The sequence below is a fragment of the Balaenoptera ricei genome, chromosome 6 (genome assembly GCF_028023285.1).
Source record: "Balaenoptera ricei isolate mBalRic1 chromosome 6, mBalRic1.hap2, whole genome shotgun sequence".
NCBI lineage: Eukaryota > Metazoa > Chordata > Mammalia > Artiodactyla > Balaenopteridae > Balaenoptera > Balaenoptera ricei.
In genome coordinates, this window is record NC_082644.1 from 67,271,302 (window position 1) to 67,286,549 (window position 15,248).

Consider the following 15,248-nt stretch of genomic DNA (forward strand, 5'->3'; position numbering starts at 1 on the left):
ACGTGCACACATGTTTCGACATATTTGATTGCCAACTATGCGTCAGGCCCTGAGGTACAATGGGAAGCAAGAACAGACGCCGGCATTGCCTTCATGAAACCCGGGGATTAGGGGAAGAAATTATCAAACAGACGCACAAATAAATGTGAGGAAACCTACCGAGATAAACGCCATGAAGAAAATGAAAGGTTCCTCGAAGGAAGCGACGTCCCAACAGGCAAAAGAGGCGGGAAACGCATTCCACTAGAGGGATGCGTTAACTACGGCCCCATATTTCATTTGATGAGTCTCCCTAGTGAGGATGGCAAGAAAGACTAATCAGTCATTTTAAGAATTAACAGCCAGCCACCTGGGACGGCCTGAGAGCCCCGTGCAACGCGGGAAGTTTAGGCGCCAGCGCCGCTCACCTAGTCTTGAAGTTCTCGCGAGGTCCGCACGCGAAAATCGGAGGGTCGCCAGGTGCGCACGCGCAGCCGTGGGGCAGAAGGCAGTTAGGGCTCTCGGTGGACCTGTCTGTATTGGCTGTCCAGGGATGCCGCGGCTCCTCTGCTTGTGTGTCGGGCTCCTGCTGGTTCGGGTCTCCCGTGAGCTGAACGACATTAGTCGAGCCAGGAAATTGTGCGGCAGGCATCTACTGCAAGAAATAGTAAAACTCTGTGGCAGTGTTAACTGGAGCCACATTGAGGAGGAAAAGCCTTTCACACAGCTGCTTTCCCAGGCCTCGGAGAAGGTTGAAACCTTCATCCCTGACTGGTTGGAAAGCTCCCAAACCACTTTCCCGGTCTGGAGGAGAGCGACAAACCCAGGTAAAAATGTAAACCAAAGGCATGTTTTTTCATCTGTGTACATTTCTTATTCCCGAATTTGCTCTGCCAGGCATGGAACTTATACAGGAAATGGAATTTGTGCCTAATACATATACAGAACATCTATGAAGTTTTTTTTTTTTTTTTTTTTTTTTTTTTTTGTAACTTGGAGGAAAGAAGTGTACACATGTAAGTCTACACATCTGTATACGAATGCTGCTGTTTCCCTCGCTTTCCCTTTCTGCAGTGCCCTTGTCACCTGGCAAACTCCATTTTGTCCTTCAAAGCCTGATTTAGGTATCATTTTCCCTGTGAACTCATCACTGACCATTTCATAGCTACTCGCTCCAATCTCAATTCTACCGCAATATCTAACAGAGCATTAAACAAAATGCAGGGTCTTTCTAAGCACTAGGCTTGTGCTACTGGCAAGTCTCAATCTCTTAAGGCCAGCCCTGTATGCCATACCATATTATAGGGATTGCTCATGTATGTTTTTATCTGAAATGTCTAGCAGAGGGCTGAGCACAGGGTATGTGCTTAATATGTATTGAATTTATACTTAATGTTTTTAAGCAGTCTTTAGGAAGAATATTTTTGTTTCAGATCCATTCTTCTGTTTTTACATTTTGTGACTAACACATTTTAGTCCCAGTATGTTTGCCATTTTAAAAGAAAATGCACTTTATTTGTAGGCTGTGGTCTATAGAGTGTAGTGTCATTGAAGTTATTGCCTTTATAGTAATTCAGTTGATTCGATTTGGACAAATTTTGCAAAAGTCAAGATTTCTGAAATTAAGGAAAGGAGTTAGACTATCGTGCCAAAAGAGAGACCCTAATGTAGATGACTGAAACAAACTAAAACATTGCCTAGCCCATTATAAGCACTTATTCTTTTTTTTGTTTTGAGGTGTAGTTGGTTTACAATATTAGTCTCAGGTGTATAACATGGTGATTCAAAATTTCTGTAGATTATATTCCATTTAAAGTTATAAAGTATTGGCTATATTCTGATAAGCACTTATTCTTCTTTAATGAGTGAATGAATAAAACTTATAAGATTATTGCTGCTAAGAGAATAAAAATGTTTTTATTGACGTGTATTTGATTTACAATGTTGTGTTAGTTTCAGGTGTACAGCAAATTGACTCAGTTATATTTATATATAATATTAGTTTAGTTATTAGATTAGTTATATATGTATATTTGTATATGTTCTTTTTCAGATTTTTTTCCATTATAGGTTATTACAAGATATTGAATATAGTTCCCTGTGCTACACAGAAAGTCCTTATTTTATTTATTTTATATATAGTAGTTTGTATCTGTTAGTCCTTTACTTCTAATTTGTTCCTCCCCTTTCCCCTTTTGTAACCATAAGTTTGTTTTCTATGTCTATTTCTGTTTTGTAAATAAGTTCATTTGTATCACTTTTTTAGATTCCACATATAAGTGATAATCATATTTGTCTTTCTCTGTCTGACTTATTTCACTTAGTATGATAATCTCTAGGTTCATCCATGTTGCTGCAAATGGCATTATTTCATTCTTTTTTTATGGATAAGTAATATTCCATTGTGTGTGTTCCTTTGGCTTTTAAGTAAAAATAAAAGACACTTTTTTCATTTTCACCAGTAACTGTTGAACAATGTATCCACCATTTTGTTCCACTACCCTCTGCGTTTTCCAGGCAACTTCATAATTCCATCTTCCCAAAACTTTATATCTTTCTGAGCAAAGAACTGTTCCAGGTGCCTTTTACAATCTTCCAGGGAATTGAAGTTTTTTCCATTAAGAGAATTTTGTAAAGACCAAAATAAATGGAAATCTGAAGGTGCAGTGTCTGGTGAATATGGCAGATGAATCAGAACTTCCCAGCCAAGCTGTAACAGTTTTTGCCTGGTCATCAAAGGAACATGCGGTCTTGCGTTATCCTGATGGAAGATTATGTGTTTTCTGTTGACGAATTCCAGACGCTTTTCGCTGAGTGCTGCTTTCAGTTGGTCTAATTGGGAGCAGTGCTTGTTGGAATTAATCGCTTGGTTTTCAGGAAGGAGGTCATAGTAGAGGACTCCCTTCCAGTCCCACCATATACACAACATCACCTTCTTTGGCTGAAGACCGGCCTTTGGTGTGGTTGGTGGTGGTTCATTTCACTTGCCCCACGATCTCTTGCATTCCACTTTATTATACAGTGTCCACTTTTCATCGCCTGTCACATTTGTTTTAAAAACGGAATGTTTTCATTACATTTCAGTAGAGAATCACATGTAGAAATATGGTCAAGAAGGTTTTTTGCTTAACTTATGTGGAACCCAAACATCAAAGTGATTAATATAACCAACCTAGTGCAAATGATTTTCATTGCTTGATTTGGATATTTTGAGTATGTCGGCTATCTCCTGCATGGTATAACGTTGATTGTTCTCAATTAATGTCTCGATTTGATCGCTATCAACTTCAACTGGTCTACCTGACTATGGAGCATCGTCCAGTGAGCAACCTCCAGCACAAAACTTCGCAAACCACTTTTGACACATTTGATCAGTCACAGCACCTTCTCCATACACTGCACAAATTTTTTTTTGCATTTCAGTTGCATTTTTACCTTTCTTGAAATATTAACGAAGCATAATATACCAAAAATGTTGCTGTTTTTCTTCCATCTTCAATATTAAAATGGCTACACAAAAACTCACCAATTTTGATAGGTTGTGGTATTTTTTTAGATTTTTTTTGGTGTGGACAATTTTTAAAGTCTTTATTGAATTTGTTACAATATTGCTTCTGTTTTATGTTTTGGTTTTTTGGCCGAGAGGCATGTGGGATCTTAACTCCCTGACCAGGGATTGAACCCAAACCCCTGCATTGGAAGGTGAAGTCTTAACCACTGGATCGCCAGGGAAGTCCCTGATAAGTTTTTTTTTTCAAATATATGCTGATATGACAGCTGTCACAATACAAACTAACAAAATTGTTTCGAATGAAGTTAAAGACAACTAAACGCTACCAGAGCCATCTTACGGGAAAAAAAAAAACAAAAACAAATGAACATTTTGGCCACCCCAATAATTTTTAAAGGAACCTCCATACTGTTCTTCATAGTGGCTGTACCAATTTATATTCCCACCAACAGTGTAGGAGGGTTCCCTTTTCTCCACACCCTCTCCAGCATTTATTATTTGTAGACTTTTTGATGATGGCCATTCTGATCAGTGTGAGGTAATACCTCATTGTAGTTTTGATTTGCATTTCGCTAATAATTAGCAATGTTGAGCACCTTTTCATGTGCCCATTGACCATCTGTAGTCTTCTTTGGAGAAGTGTCTATTTAGTTCTTCTGCCCAGTTTTTGACTGGGTTGTTTGTTTTGTTTTGTTTTATATTGAGCTATATGAGCTGTTTGTATATTTTGGAAATCAAGCCCTTGTTGGTCACATCATTTGCAAATATCTTCTCCCATTCTGTAGGTTGTCTTTTCGTTTCGTTTATGGTTTCCTTTGCTGTGCAAAAGCTTATAAGTTTGATTAGGTCCCCTTTGCTCATTTTTGCTTTTATTTCTATTGCCCTGGGAGACTGACCTAAGAAAACATTGGTATGATTTATGTCAGAGAATGTTTTGCCTATGTTCTCTACTAGGAGTTATATGGTGTCATGTCTTATATTTAAGTCTTTAAGCCATTTTGAGTTTATTTTTGTGTATGGTGTGAGGGAGTGTTCTACCCTCATTGATTTATGTGGGGCTGTCCAGCTTTCCCAGCACCACTTGCTGAAGAGACTGTCTTTTTTCCATTGTATATTCTTGTCTCCTTTGTTGAAGATTAATTGACTGTAGGTGTGTGGGTTTATTTCTGGGCTCTCTATTCTGTTCAGTTGATCCATATGTCTGTTTTTGTGCCAGTATCACACTGTTTTGATGACTATAGCTTTGTAGTATTGTCTAAAGTCTGGGAGGGTTGTGTCTCCAGCTTTGTTCTTTTTCCTTAGGATTGCTTTGGCAATTCTGGGTCTTTTGTAGGTCCATATTAATTTTAGGATTATTTGTTCTAGTTCTGTGAAAAATGTCTTGGGTCATTTGACAGGGATCGTATTAAATCTGTAGATTTCTTCCAATCCAAGAGCATGGGATATCTTTCCATTTCTTTGAATCATCTTCAGTTTCCTTTATCAATATTTTATAGTTCTCAGGGTATAAGTCTTTCACTCCTTGGTCAGGTTTATTGTTAGGTTTTTTTTTTTTTGATGTGATTTTTAAAAGGGATTTTTTTTTTTTTTTTTTACTATCTGTTTCTGGTATCTCATTGTTAGTGTAAAGAAATGCAACAGATTTCTGTATGTTAATATTGTATCCTACTACCTTGCTAAATTTGTTTAGCAGTTCTAGTAGTTTTTGTGTGGAGTCTTTAGGGTTTTCTATATAGGGTATCATGCCATCTGCATATAAGGGGAATGAAAACTTTTAAAGACAGAAACAATAGAAAGCATCAGACTGAATCGTGATCATTTTCCACCATCAAAACCGCCTACATATAAACTCACTTTATCCTGCTCTTACAAAGAAGGAATTGTTTCTCACCAGTCTCTAAATTGTACCTTAGTTCAGTTGATATTCACACTTTAATGTGTATATGAATCACCTGGGGAATACTGTTAATATACGGATTCTGATTCAGTAGGTCTGGGGTGGGGCCTGAGAGTCTACATTTTTATAAGCTCCCAGGTGATGCTTATTCCGTTAGTTGGACAGCGCTCTTTGAGTAACAAGGGACTAGTTCACTTCTCTATTTCTTCATTATTCTTTTCTCCCAGAAATGCAAGGTGGACCTACCCTTTCTACTTCATGTTCAGTGGGCATTTCTCTCACATCAAATACTGTGCTCTCATTACCTATAACCTACTCAAAATTTTACCTTCAGTCATCCAAGCTTGAGTTTGTTATTGAAAAAGAGTTTAGAATCCTTTTTCTCGACAAAGCCTACTCTGGAGGAGACTCTTTTCTCATTAATAAAAAGTCAACTTTAAAACTCAGAGCTGATTAATGACTCCTTTGTCTCAGGTATTATTCACAATCCCCTGAAGGAGAACATGTCATTAATTCAATGAGGAGGGATCTGCAATGAAACAGGATTCGTAGGAAATGAAAATACATCTGATAATATTTCAGAGTTCTCATACTCATTAAACATGTTACTATGGGAACTATATAAAGGACAGTTTGCTGAAGTGGAAATATCATGTGGCAATAAAACCATGGTTGTTTTAAAATATATGGAAGAATGAAAAATGGATTTAGGTTATCAATATGAATGGGTATTAAAATTTAAAGAATTCTTAATTTATAAGGAAAGACGACATGTAGTCTGTCCTATTAATTTCCAGTGACTAATTTAGAAGTTGTAGGGAGGTATGTGTTTCCAATATAGAATTCCAATGTAGAACATATAAGTATGCAATTTCTTTTACATGTGAATGTTGCTGTAAAGTTGATTAATTTTTATTTAGCTTATATCAGCAGAATATATTTCTATATTAGATCAAGTCAATTATCAACAATTTTAATCTTCTGATGATCTATTTGAGTCTGACACAGGAAAAGATAGTTTGATACACTGATATTCAAAAATGCTTTTTTTCAGGACTACGCATGCATAACTTGAATTTGAGATGTGTGCTTCTTGTTAGTGGATCCTGAATGTATGGGCCATGTCTCATGCCTACCTCATAGTGTGGTACCATGAAGCTAACGTCATATTTCTAAATTCTGGCTGAGTATGGTGCTGCCTAACTCTTAGTGCCAGGTGAAATCATCAAAGTTTCATCACCAGTTTTTCATAATCCATAACCCCTATTCCAGTTAGATAGGCTGTATTCCCCCATTCTTGGTCTTCATTCATCTATTCTTGTTTTTTTGTTCATTTGCTTGTTTCTTTAGATATCATTATCACAACTGGCTATGCAGAACCTCTCTATTTATATATTAATTCAACAAAATTTGTGTGCCTGTTGTATATTAGGTATTATTCATGCTGCCTGGGATATAAGAGTGAACAGTTTCACTCAGGAGGCAGTGAAGGTTCTTGCCTTCATGAAGCTTACAGAATAGTGAAGATAGACAATAAACATAAATAAATTATATGGTATGTTAGAAAATGATTAGTCTCCACATATCTCCTTTCTTCATGCCCATTCTCCTCCTCCCATAGGCAGCCATTCCAATGTTTTATTATGTATTTTTGTTTGTATACGTTTTATTGCAAATTGTGCATTATTTCCTGTACATGTATTTTAAAAATATATCTAAATGGTATTTGAGATCTGTATCTTATTATTGCTATGTGAACTTTTAGTCATTGCTTCAAACTGCTGCATAATATTCATACGCATTCCTCACATTTTACTTATTCTTTCTCCTAGTGATGAACATCTAACCTATATAGCCTTCAACTCCCTGCCACTATAAATAACACTGCAGTGAGCATCACTGTATATGCCCCCTTATGGATCTGTGTGGACATTTCTCTGGGATATATACCTAGGGGTAGAATTGATGTATCATAAAATATATGTATGCTTAATTTACTTGAGGTGCATTCAGATTGCTTTGCAGAATGGCTACACCAATTTATAGTTGCACCACTAGTACATGAGGATTCCTGTGTTCTTGTATCCGTGTCAAGAATTAACATTATACAATTTTTAACTTTTGCCAGTGCCACAGGCGTGAAATAGTGTCTCATTTTTGTCTTAATTTGCTCTGAATTTGAGCACCTCTTCATATACATATTAGCCTCTTGGGTTCCTGTTTTTGAAAATTTCCTGTTTATACATTTTGCTCACTTTTTGTTGGAATTGTCATCTTCCAGTTGATTTGTAAGAGTTATTCAAAATCTAGATACAATAGTAATCAGCTGTAGGTTTTAGATATTACAGATATGTTCTCCAATTCTGTCATCTGTCTACTGGTGTTTGACAGAAAGTCTTAATTTTTATACAATTAGATGATAAGTGTTTTGCCTTATTGTTCATACTTTCAAAAGTACGAACAAAACTTTCAAAAGTGTTAGAGGTTCCTTTTCTGTTCTTCTGTTAACTTTATAGTTTTACTGTTCTCATTAGGTCCTTAATTCTGGGGCCCATTTTTGGTTCTGTTCTGGCTAGGGATACTATCTTAGTTTTCTCAGTGTCTTACTTTTCTCTACATGAGGAAATAATTTTCTGAATACTATCTACTGAACAATTGGTTTTTTCCCATTGATTGTAGAGCCACTTTTATTGTTTATTAAGTTTGTCTGAGATTCTTATTTTATTCAGTTGGTCTTTTTGTTTGACTTTGTATTATTACTACACTGTTTTAGTACTATGACTCTGTAGGATGTCATTTATCTTGGACAGCCAGTCTCCAATGTTTATTTTTTTCCCTTAAGATTGACTGAACTAATCCTCTGCCTTTATCCTTACATATATATTTAAGAGTAAGCTTATTGAATTTATTTTATAAAAATCCATCTGGAATTTAAGTGGGATGCATGGAATTACAGAGAATAATTTGAAGAGAATTGACATCTCTTTAACAAAAAGTCATCCCAACCAAAAACATGGAATATCTTTGTATTCTGTCATTAGAATTTTAAAGTTTTCTCTATAGAGACTTTCTGTATTGTTGGTTAAGTTAATGCTTAATACTTTAATTTTGTTGCTATTGTAAATACTTGTTAATTATATTTCTAGTTAGTGATCATTGGTCAGAGAAATACAGTTGAGTTTTATAGGCTGATATTAATCCATTAATTATGTGGAACTATCTTAATAGTTTCACTTTCTAAACTTTATACCACTCTTCTTTTTTTTTTTTTTTTTTTCTTACAGCATTTGCAAGGAGTCGTTACAGGTTTTTGAGCAGAGGAGTGACATAATTGACATTTTAAAGGGATCACTTTGACCACTGTGTTGAGGATAGACTGTAGGGAGGCAAGAGTAGAAACAGAGAGACCTGTTAGGAAGGTATTAGAGAGGATAGCATCTGGATAAGGATGGTAGCAGTGAGTGGAAACAGTGAAAACTGTTATAATCTAGATATATTTGGGCAGATATGATGTGAGATATGAGAAGAAAGAAAAATCCGGAATTACTCCAATATGTTAAAAAAATATGTGATTTCAGAGTTTTTGCTTTGAACATCTGGAAGGATAAGGTTACTATCAACTGAAATAGGAAAGGCCTCAAGTGGAACAGGTTTGGAAAACAGTATTAGTAGTTCAGCTTTGGACATTTTGAGTTTGAAAAGTTCAGGTGGAGTTTTAAACATGTTGAGTTTGAGACATCAGAGTGGAGATGTTGAGTAGCAAGTAGGATATATGAATCTGGAGTTTGGAAGAAAAAATTTGCTTGAAGAAAGAAATTAAGGAGCCATAGGTATATAGATAATTTTTTAAGCCATAAGACGGGATGAGATCATGAAGAAAGTAAGTATGGATTGAAAAGAGTACCAAGGACTGAGCTCTGGGAGACATCAACATTAAAAAAACTGAAGAGGAAGTACTTGCAAAGGAGGTAGAAAGGTGCAAATAGTTAGGTGGGAAGGAGAGAGAATGTGGTATCCTGGAAACCAAGTGAAGAAAGCATATCAAGAAGGAGTGTTGTTTTATTAGTTAAATAAGATGAGAGTTGGCTGTTGAATTTAGCAATATAGAGGTCGTTTGTGAGCTTGATAAGAGAAGTTTTGGTGGAGTGATGGAATAAAAGCCTGTATAGAATGTGTTTCAGACAGAATAAGAGAAGAGAAATGAATTAATAAATACAGAAGGAGTTTTGCTAAAGAGGAGAGAAAAGAAATTGGATGGTAAGCAGGGCCAAGAGAAGTGTTTCTTGTTTTTTTTTTTTTAAGTGGGAGAAATAGCACATTTGTTTGCTGGTAGGAGTGGTTCACTAGAAGTGAAAAAATAATGATGAAAGAAAGATAAAGAGAAGCACTGCTGGAGTGATATCCCGGAGTGGGCAGGAGGAAATAGATCTAGTCCATAAGTGGAGAAATTGGTTTTAGAGTGGATAATTCATCTATGGAAATACTTAAGAAGGCAGAATTATGGGTACGGATGTTAAGAGATGAGTAAAAAAACGGTGAAGGGAGCAAATATAAGTTCTCTTCTGATTGCTTCAATTTTCTCATAAAGTAGAAAGCAAAACCAGCTGAGAGTGAGGATGGGAGTCTATTAATATAGTAAATTGCATTGATAGATTTTGTGATCTTGCATTTCTGGGATAAACACTTTCTTAATATATTTGTAAAATACGTTCATGGATTCAGTTAACTAATACCTTATTTGGGACTTTCAAACAAACATTTGTAAGTGAAATGGGCTTATGGTTTAAAAAATTTTTTTTAATTGAAGTATAGTTGGTGTACAATATTATATGTTACAGGTGTACAACTTTTATACCCTTTATAGTTATTATAAAATATTGGCTATTATAAAATATTGGCTATATTACTGGTATTGTACAATATACCCTTGTAGCTTATTTTATACATAATTGTTTTACCTCATAATCCCCCACCCCTATCTTACCTCTCCTCCCTTCCCTCTCCTCACTGGTAACCACTCATTTCTTCTCTATATCTGTGAGACTGCTTCTTTTTTGTTATATTCACTATTTGCTGTATTTTTTAGATTCCACATATAGTGATATCATACAGTATTTGTCTTTCTCTGTCTGACTTACTTCATTTAGCATAATACCCTCCAAGTCTATCCATGTTGCTGCAGATGGCAAAATCTCATTCTTTTTCATGGCTGAGTAATATTCCATTATATATACATACATACATATATATATGTATGTATGTATATACATATATACATATGTGTGTGTGTGTGTGTGTGTGTATATATATATATATATATATATATATATATATATATATATATATATCTCACATCTTTTTTTATCCATTTATATGTTGATGGACACTTAGGTTGCTTCCATATCTTGGCAATTGTAAATAATGCTGCTGCGAACATTGGGGTGCCTGTATCTTTTCGAATTAGTGTATTGTTTCTTCTGGATATATACCCAGAAGTGAAATTGCTGGGTTATATGGTAGTTCTAATTTTAGTTTTTTGAGAAACCTCCAGGCTGTTTTCTAGAGTGGCTACACCAGTTTACATCTTCACCAACAGTACGAGGGTTCCCTTTTCCCCTCATCCTTGCCAACATTGGTTATTTGTGTTAGTTTTGATGATAGCCATTCTGGTAGGTATGAGGTGATATTTCACTGTGGTTTTGATTTGACTAATTTCCTTGATGATTGGCGATGTTGAGCATCTTTTCATGTGCCTGTTGGCCATCTGCATTTCCTCTCTGGAAAAATGTCTGTTCAGTTCTTCTGTACATTTTTTGATTGGGTTGTTTTGTTTTTTGATGTTGATTTGTATGAACTGCAGTTGTATCTGTATTGTAGTCCTTTTTTTCCTAGTGTATTTTGTTCATTTTCATCTTTTTTTCTTGATTAGTCTGGCTAAAGTTCTATTTTATTAATCCTTTAAAAGAACCAACTTTTGGTTTTCTAAACCTTTATATTGTTTCTATATTTCATTGATTTCTTTCCTTCTTACTTATTTGGGTTATCTCTGTTGCTCTTTCTCAAATTCATTGATTTGAATACTCATTTTTAACCTTTCTTGTTTCCTGATGAGTACAGCTTGTTTCGCTTTAAGTTCCCTCTCCAATTTGACATGTACTTTTCATTAACTAGTCTCTAGTTGCCTTCATTCATGAACAAGTTTCCTTCTTACTGTCTGCCTTTTTTTTCCCTTCAAGTGACAGAACATGGCACATCACATCCAGGAAGGTCTTTCTTCAACCTGCCTAGACAACCTAATTCACTTTTCCCTTCAGTGTACTCTGTTCATTGTGACACACTTTAATTGATCACATATTTATCTGTCTTAGATGACATTATTTATTTGCTACTTTAGAATAGATTAATATCTGTCCTAAAGTTTTACTATTTCACATTTCGTCTTAGGCATTTATTAAATACAAAGTTATTACAGAGTATTCTAATAGGACTGTCACTGCAAGAGACAGAGTTTCTTCTAAATACCCTCAAGAAAAAAGCAGAGGATAGTTATTATAAAAACAAGATCTGGGGCTTCCCTGGTGGCGCAGTGGTTGAGAGTCTGCCTGCCAATGCAGGGGACATGGGTTCGAGCCCTGGTCTGGGAAGATCCCACATGCCGCGGAGCAGCTGGGCCCGTGAGCCACAATTACTGAGCCTGCACATCTGGAACCTGTGCTCCGCAGCAAGAGAGGCTGTGATAGTGAGAGGCCCACGCACTGCGATGAGGAGTGGCCCCCGCTTGCCACAACTGGAGAAAGCCCTCGCACAGAAACGAAGACCCAACACAGCCATAAATAAATAAATAAACAAATACTTAAAAAAAAAAAAAGACTTCCCAGAGCCTTTAGTGTATTAATATTTTAAAAAAAAACAAACAAAAAAAACCAAGATCTGTAAATGGATCTGGAAAGGCCCTGGAAAGCCTAAGGAATCAAGTCAGTGCTAAAAATCACCTTCTCTCTTTCGCTCTCTGAATCTTTTCTCCTCTAATATCTATGTTCCTTTATAACTTTAGCTTGTCATGATAAGATTCATAGTATCCTTTCAGTTTTGGTTCTAACTCATCTTGTTCTCATTACTTCTTAATTCTAATTTTAAAGAGAGGAAATCTGATTGAGCCAACTTATTTTTCGCATGGCATGGATTGCTGGCCACTGTAGTAGATTGGTTTGTTTGGGGTCAGGTGCCAACCTCCTGACTATTCATCTGTGGATATAAGGTGGAATCACCCTATGACTGCCTAAGGGTGACTCTACAGCAGTGGCTAGAGGCAAATATATCCCCCAAAAGGGACTGTAGATGGGCAAGGGCAATGATGGAAATCCAACAAGCCGCCAATTAATTACCTTCTGGTGTTATTTTAATATATTATCAGTAATATTGAGTAAGAGCAGTATAATAGAAATAATCAGTGCATTGAGCATATCACTTCTCCATTTCTTTATATTTCAACAAAAACCAAAATGGCTTCTACTAACCACTTAGTTAAAAATGTGCATAAAAGACAAATAACTCAATTAGAAATTGGCAAAGGATTTGAATAGACATTTCTACAAGGAGGATATGATATATGATAAGCCCATGAAAAATGCTCAACATCATTAGTTGCAAGGTCATTGCAAATCAAAACCACAATGGGATACCACTTCACATCCATTAGGATGGCTCTCATCAAAAAATGGAAAATATCAAATGTTGGTGAAGATGTGTAGCAGTTGGAAGCCTAGTGGTGGGATTGTAAAATGGTACAACCACTGTGGAAAATAGTGTGGCGGTTCCTAAAAAAGTTAAACAAATTTACCATATGATCCAGCAGTTCTACTCCTAGGTATATGTCCAAGAAAATTGAAAATGTGTTCACACAAAAACTTGTATGTGGGTGTTCAGAGCAGTGCTATTCATAATAGTCAAAAAGTAGAAACAACCCAAATGTTCATCAACTGATAAACAGGTAAACAAAATGTGATATATCGATACAGTGGAAAATTATTCAGCCATAAAAAGAATAAAGTATTGCTAGAGATGCTACAACATGGTTGAACCTTGAAAATATTATGATCAGTGAAAGAAACCAGACACAGGTGGCCACATATGGTATGATTTAGGCAGATCCATAGAATAGAAAGTAGATTAGTAGGTGCCAGGGGCTGGAGGAAGAAGGAAATGGGAGTGACTGCTAATGGGTGGGGGTTTTTTTGTGGGTGATAGAAATGTTCTGGAATTAGGTAGTGGTGATGTTTGCACAACCTTGTGAATATATATTAATTGTGTGCTTTAAAATGCTGAATTTTATGGCATATGAGTTATATCTCAAAAATATTTTTTGCATAAAAATGTGCAAACGTTTCTAGGCCTTTTTTATAGGAAAACAATACCTACAACTATTTTAGTTAAAAATATACATTGCTTTCAAATAACCATTTTACTAGTTAAAATGTGATTACTTGTGTTTTCAAAATTAGCTGACTCTAGTATTACAGCATTATGATTAAATTTTCAGCTAAAGGAAGATTTTAATAAAGTAGGATTTTTTTTTTGTCTCTCAACAGTCTCTACTTCTGCCTCTCAGGAAGAAGCAATAAACAATTTGAAGATGCAGTCACTGCCTGAGCATCAGTACAAAAAGCCTAACTTGCCTTTTAAGACAAGACAAGAGATATTTTCCTCATCACAAGATATCAGTCCATATATTCATGAGATTGTAGAATTTCAGAAGAAAAATACAAACAAAATTAAAACCTTAAGCAATCTGTTTTGGGGGAATCATCCCCAAAGAAAACGCAGAGGATACTCAGAAAAATGTTGTCTGAAGGGATGTACAAAAGAAGAACTTATTATTGCATGCCTTCCATATATTGATTATAAAAACTTAAAAAAGCATCAGCAGTTGTGACTGAGATATACTAACCATCATAGGAATTATACTAACTTAATAAAAAGCTTAATATATTTTACTTTTATTTTATTTTATTTTTTTGGTGATTGTCCTTGTAAGTTCTCTACTGTGAACAACATCTAAATGTACTTGCAAGCACTTGACAATATTTTATGGTGGTAATAGGAATCTTAGTATTTTCTTTGGTGCCCTATTTTTCATATATTTTTATATTTGAAGAAGATGTTACTGGACATGGCATGATCATTGTAGACATCTAAGAATTAACCTGTTTATTCTTGTCATTATGATTGAAACTCTCTTAAGCTACATTTAAATGGATTATGGAATGTTCTGCATTCCATGTGTATGGTATACAGACTGGTGCCCATGACTATTATGCTCACTCCAGTATGCTAATACATCTATCCTACCAATTTAAAACTAACTAACCAACTACTACTCCTAGTAGGAGCTCTTATACTGTAATAGTAGGTACATTTTTAATTCTTTGTGTTTTATAATAGTAACTGGTCAGTCAGAAGTTTTTTCAGTTTCTATTGAGGACTTAGAGTTCAGTGACTTTCTTTAGGTTGTAATATCTCTCCAAGATCCTCTGTCTTTGCTTTGAAGGTACTGATATAATGTGAAATTTTATTCTGGCTTGGTCAGAATAGAGGGCTGACCAGGTTAGCAGTGTCAGCATCACTGAGATCTACTGAATCAGAAACTCTGGGTATGGGGCTCAGTGGTCTGCGTTTTTATAGGCCTTCTGGGTCATTCTGAAGTAGTTTAAAGGTTGAGAACCACTGGTAATAGAGTCACTATATGAATATTGTAGAAATTCTGCTATTTATGTGCTTTCGTATCTCAATATAGACGTTATAACACAAGTTTTTGGTGTGTTTTTCCACTTTATGTCCACATGTGAAAATTGTTTAATGCTA

General features: G+C 35.6%; 1 protein-coding gene across 1 annotated transcript; it reads left to right on the top strand.

Annotated features, from left to right (window-relative positions):
- The first annotated feature begins 532 nt into the window (after positions 1 to 532).
- On the top strand, positions 533 to 14,319 carry INSL6 (insulin like 6). The gene is made up of 2 exons (XM_059926447.1): positions 533 to 806; positions 13,976 to 14,319. Exons 1-2 carry the CDS (start codon positions 533 to 535, stop codon positions 14,317 to 14,319), a joined length of 618 nt encoding a protein of 205 aa, XP_059782430.1.
- The last annotated feature ends 929 nt before the right edge of the window (positions 14,320 to 15,248 follow it).

Bases quoted from the DNA above. Each gene is read 5' to 3' on its own strand.
- INSL6 (XM_059926447.1), top strand. From the start codon at position 533: ATGCCGCGGCTCCTCTGCTTGTGTGTCGGGCTCCTGCTGGTTCGGGTC. The intron at 807-13,975 runs GTAAAAATGTAA...GTCTCTCAACAG, and splicing joins GAGGAGAGCGACAAACCCAG to TCTCTACTTCTGCCTCTCAG.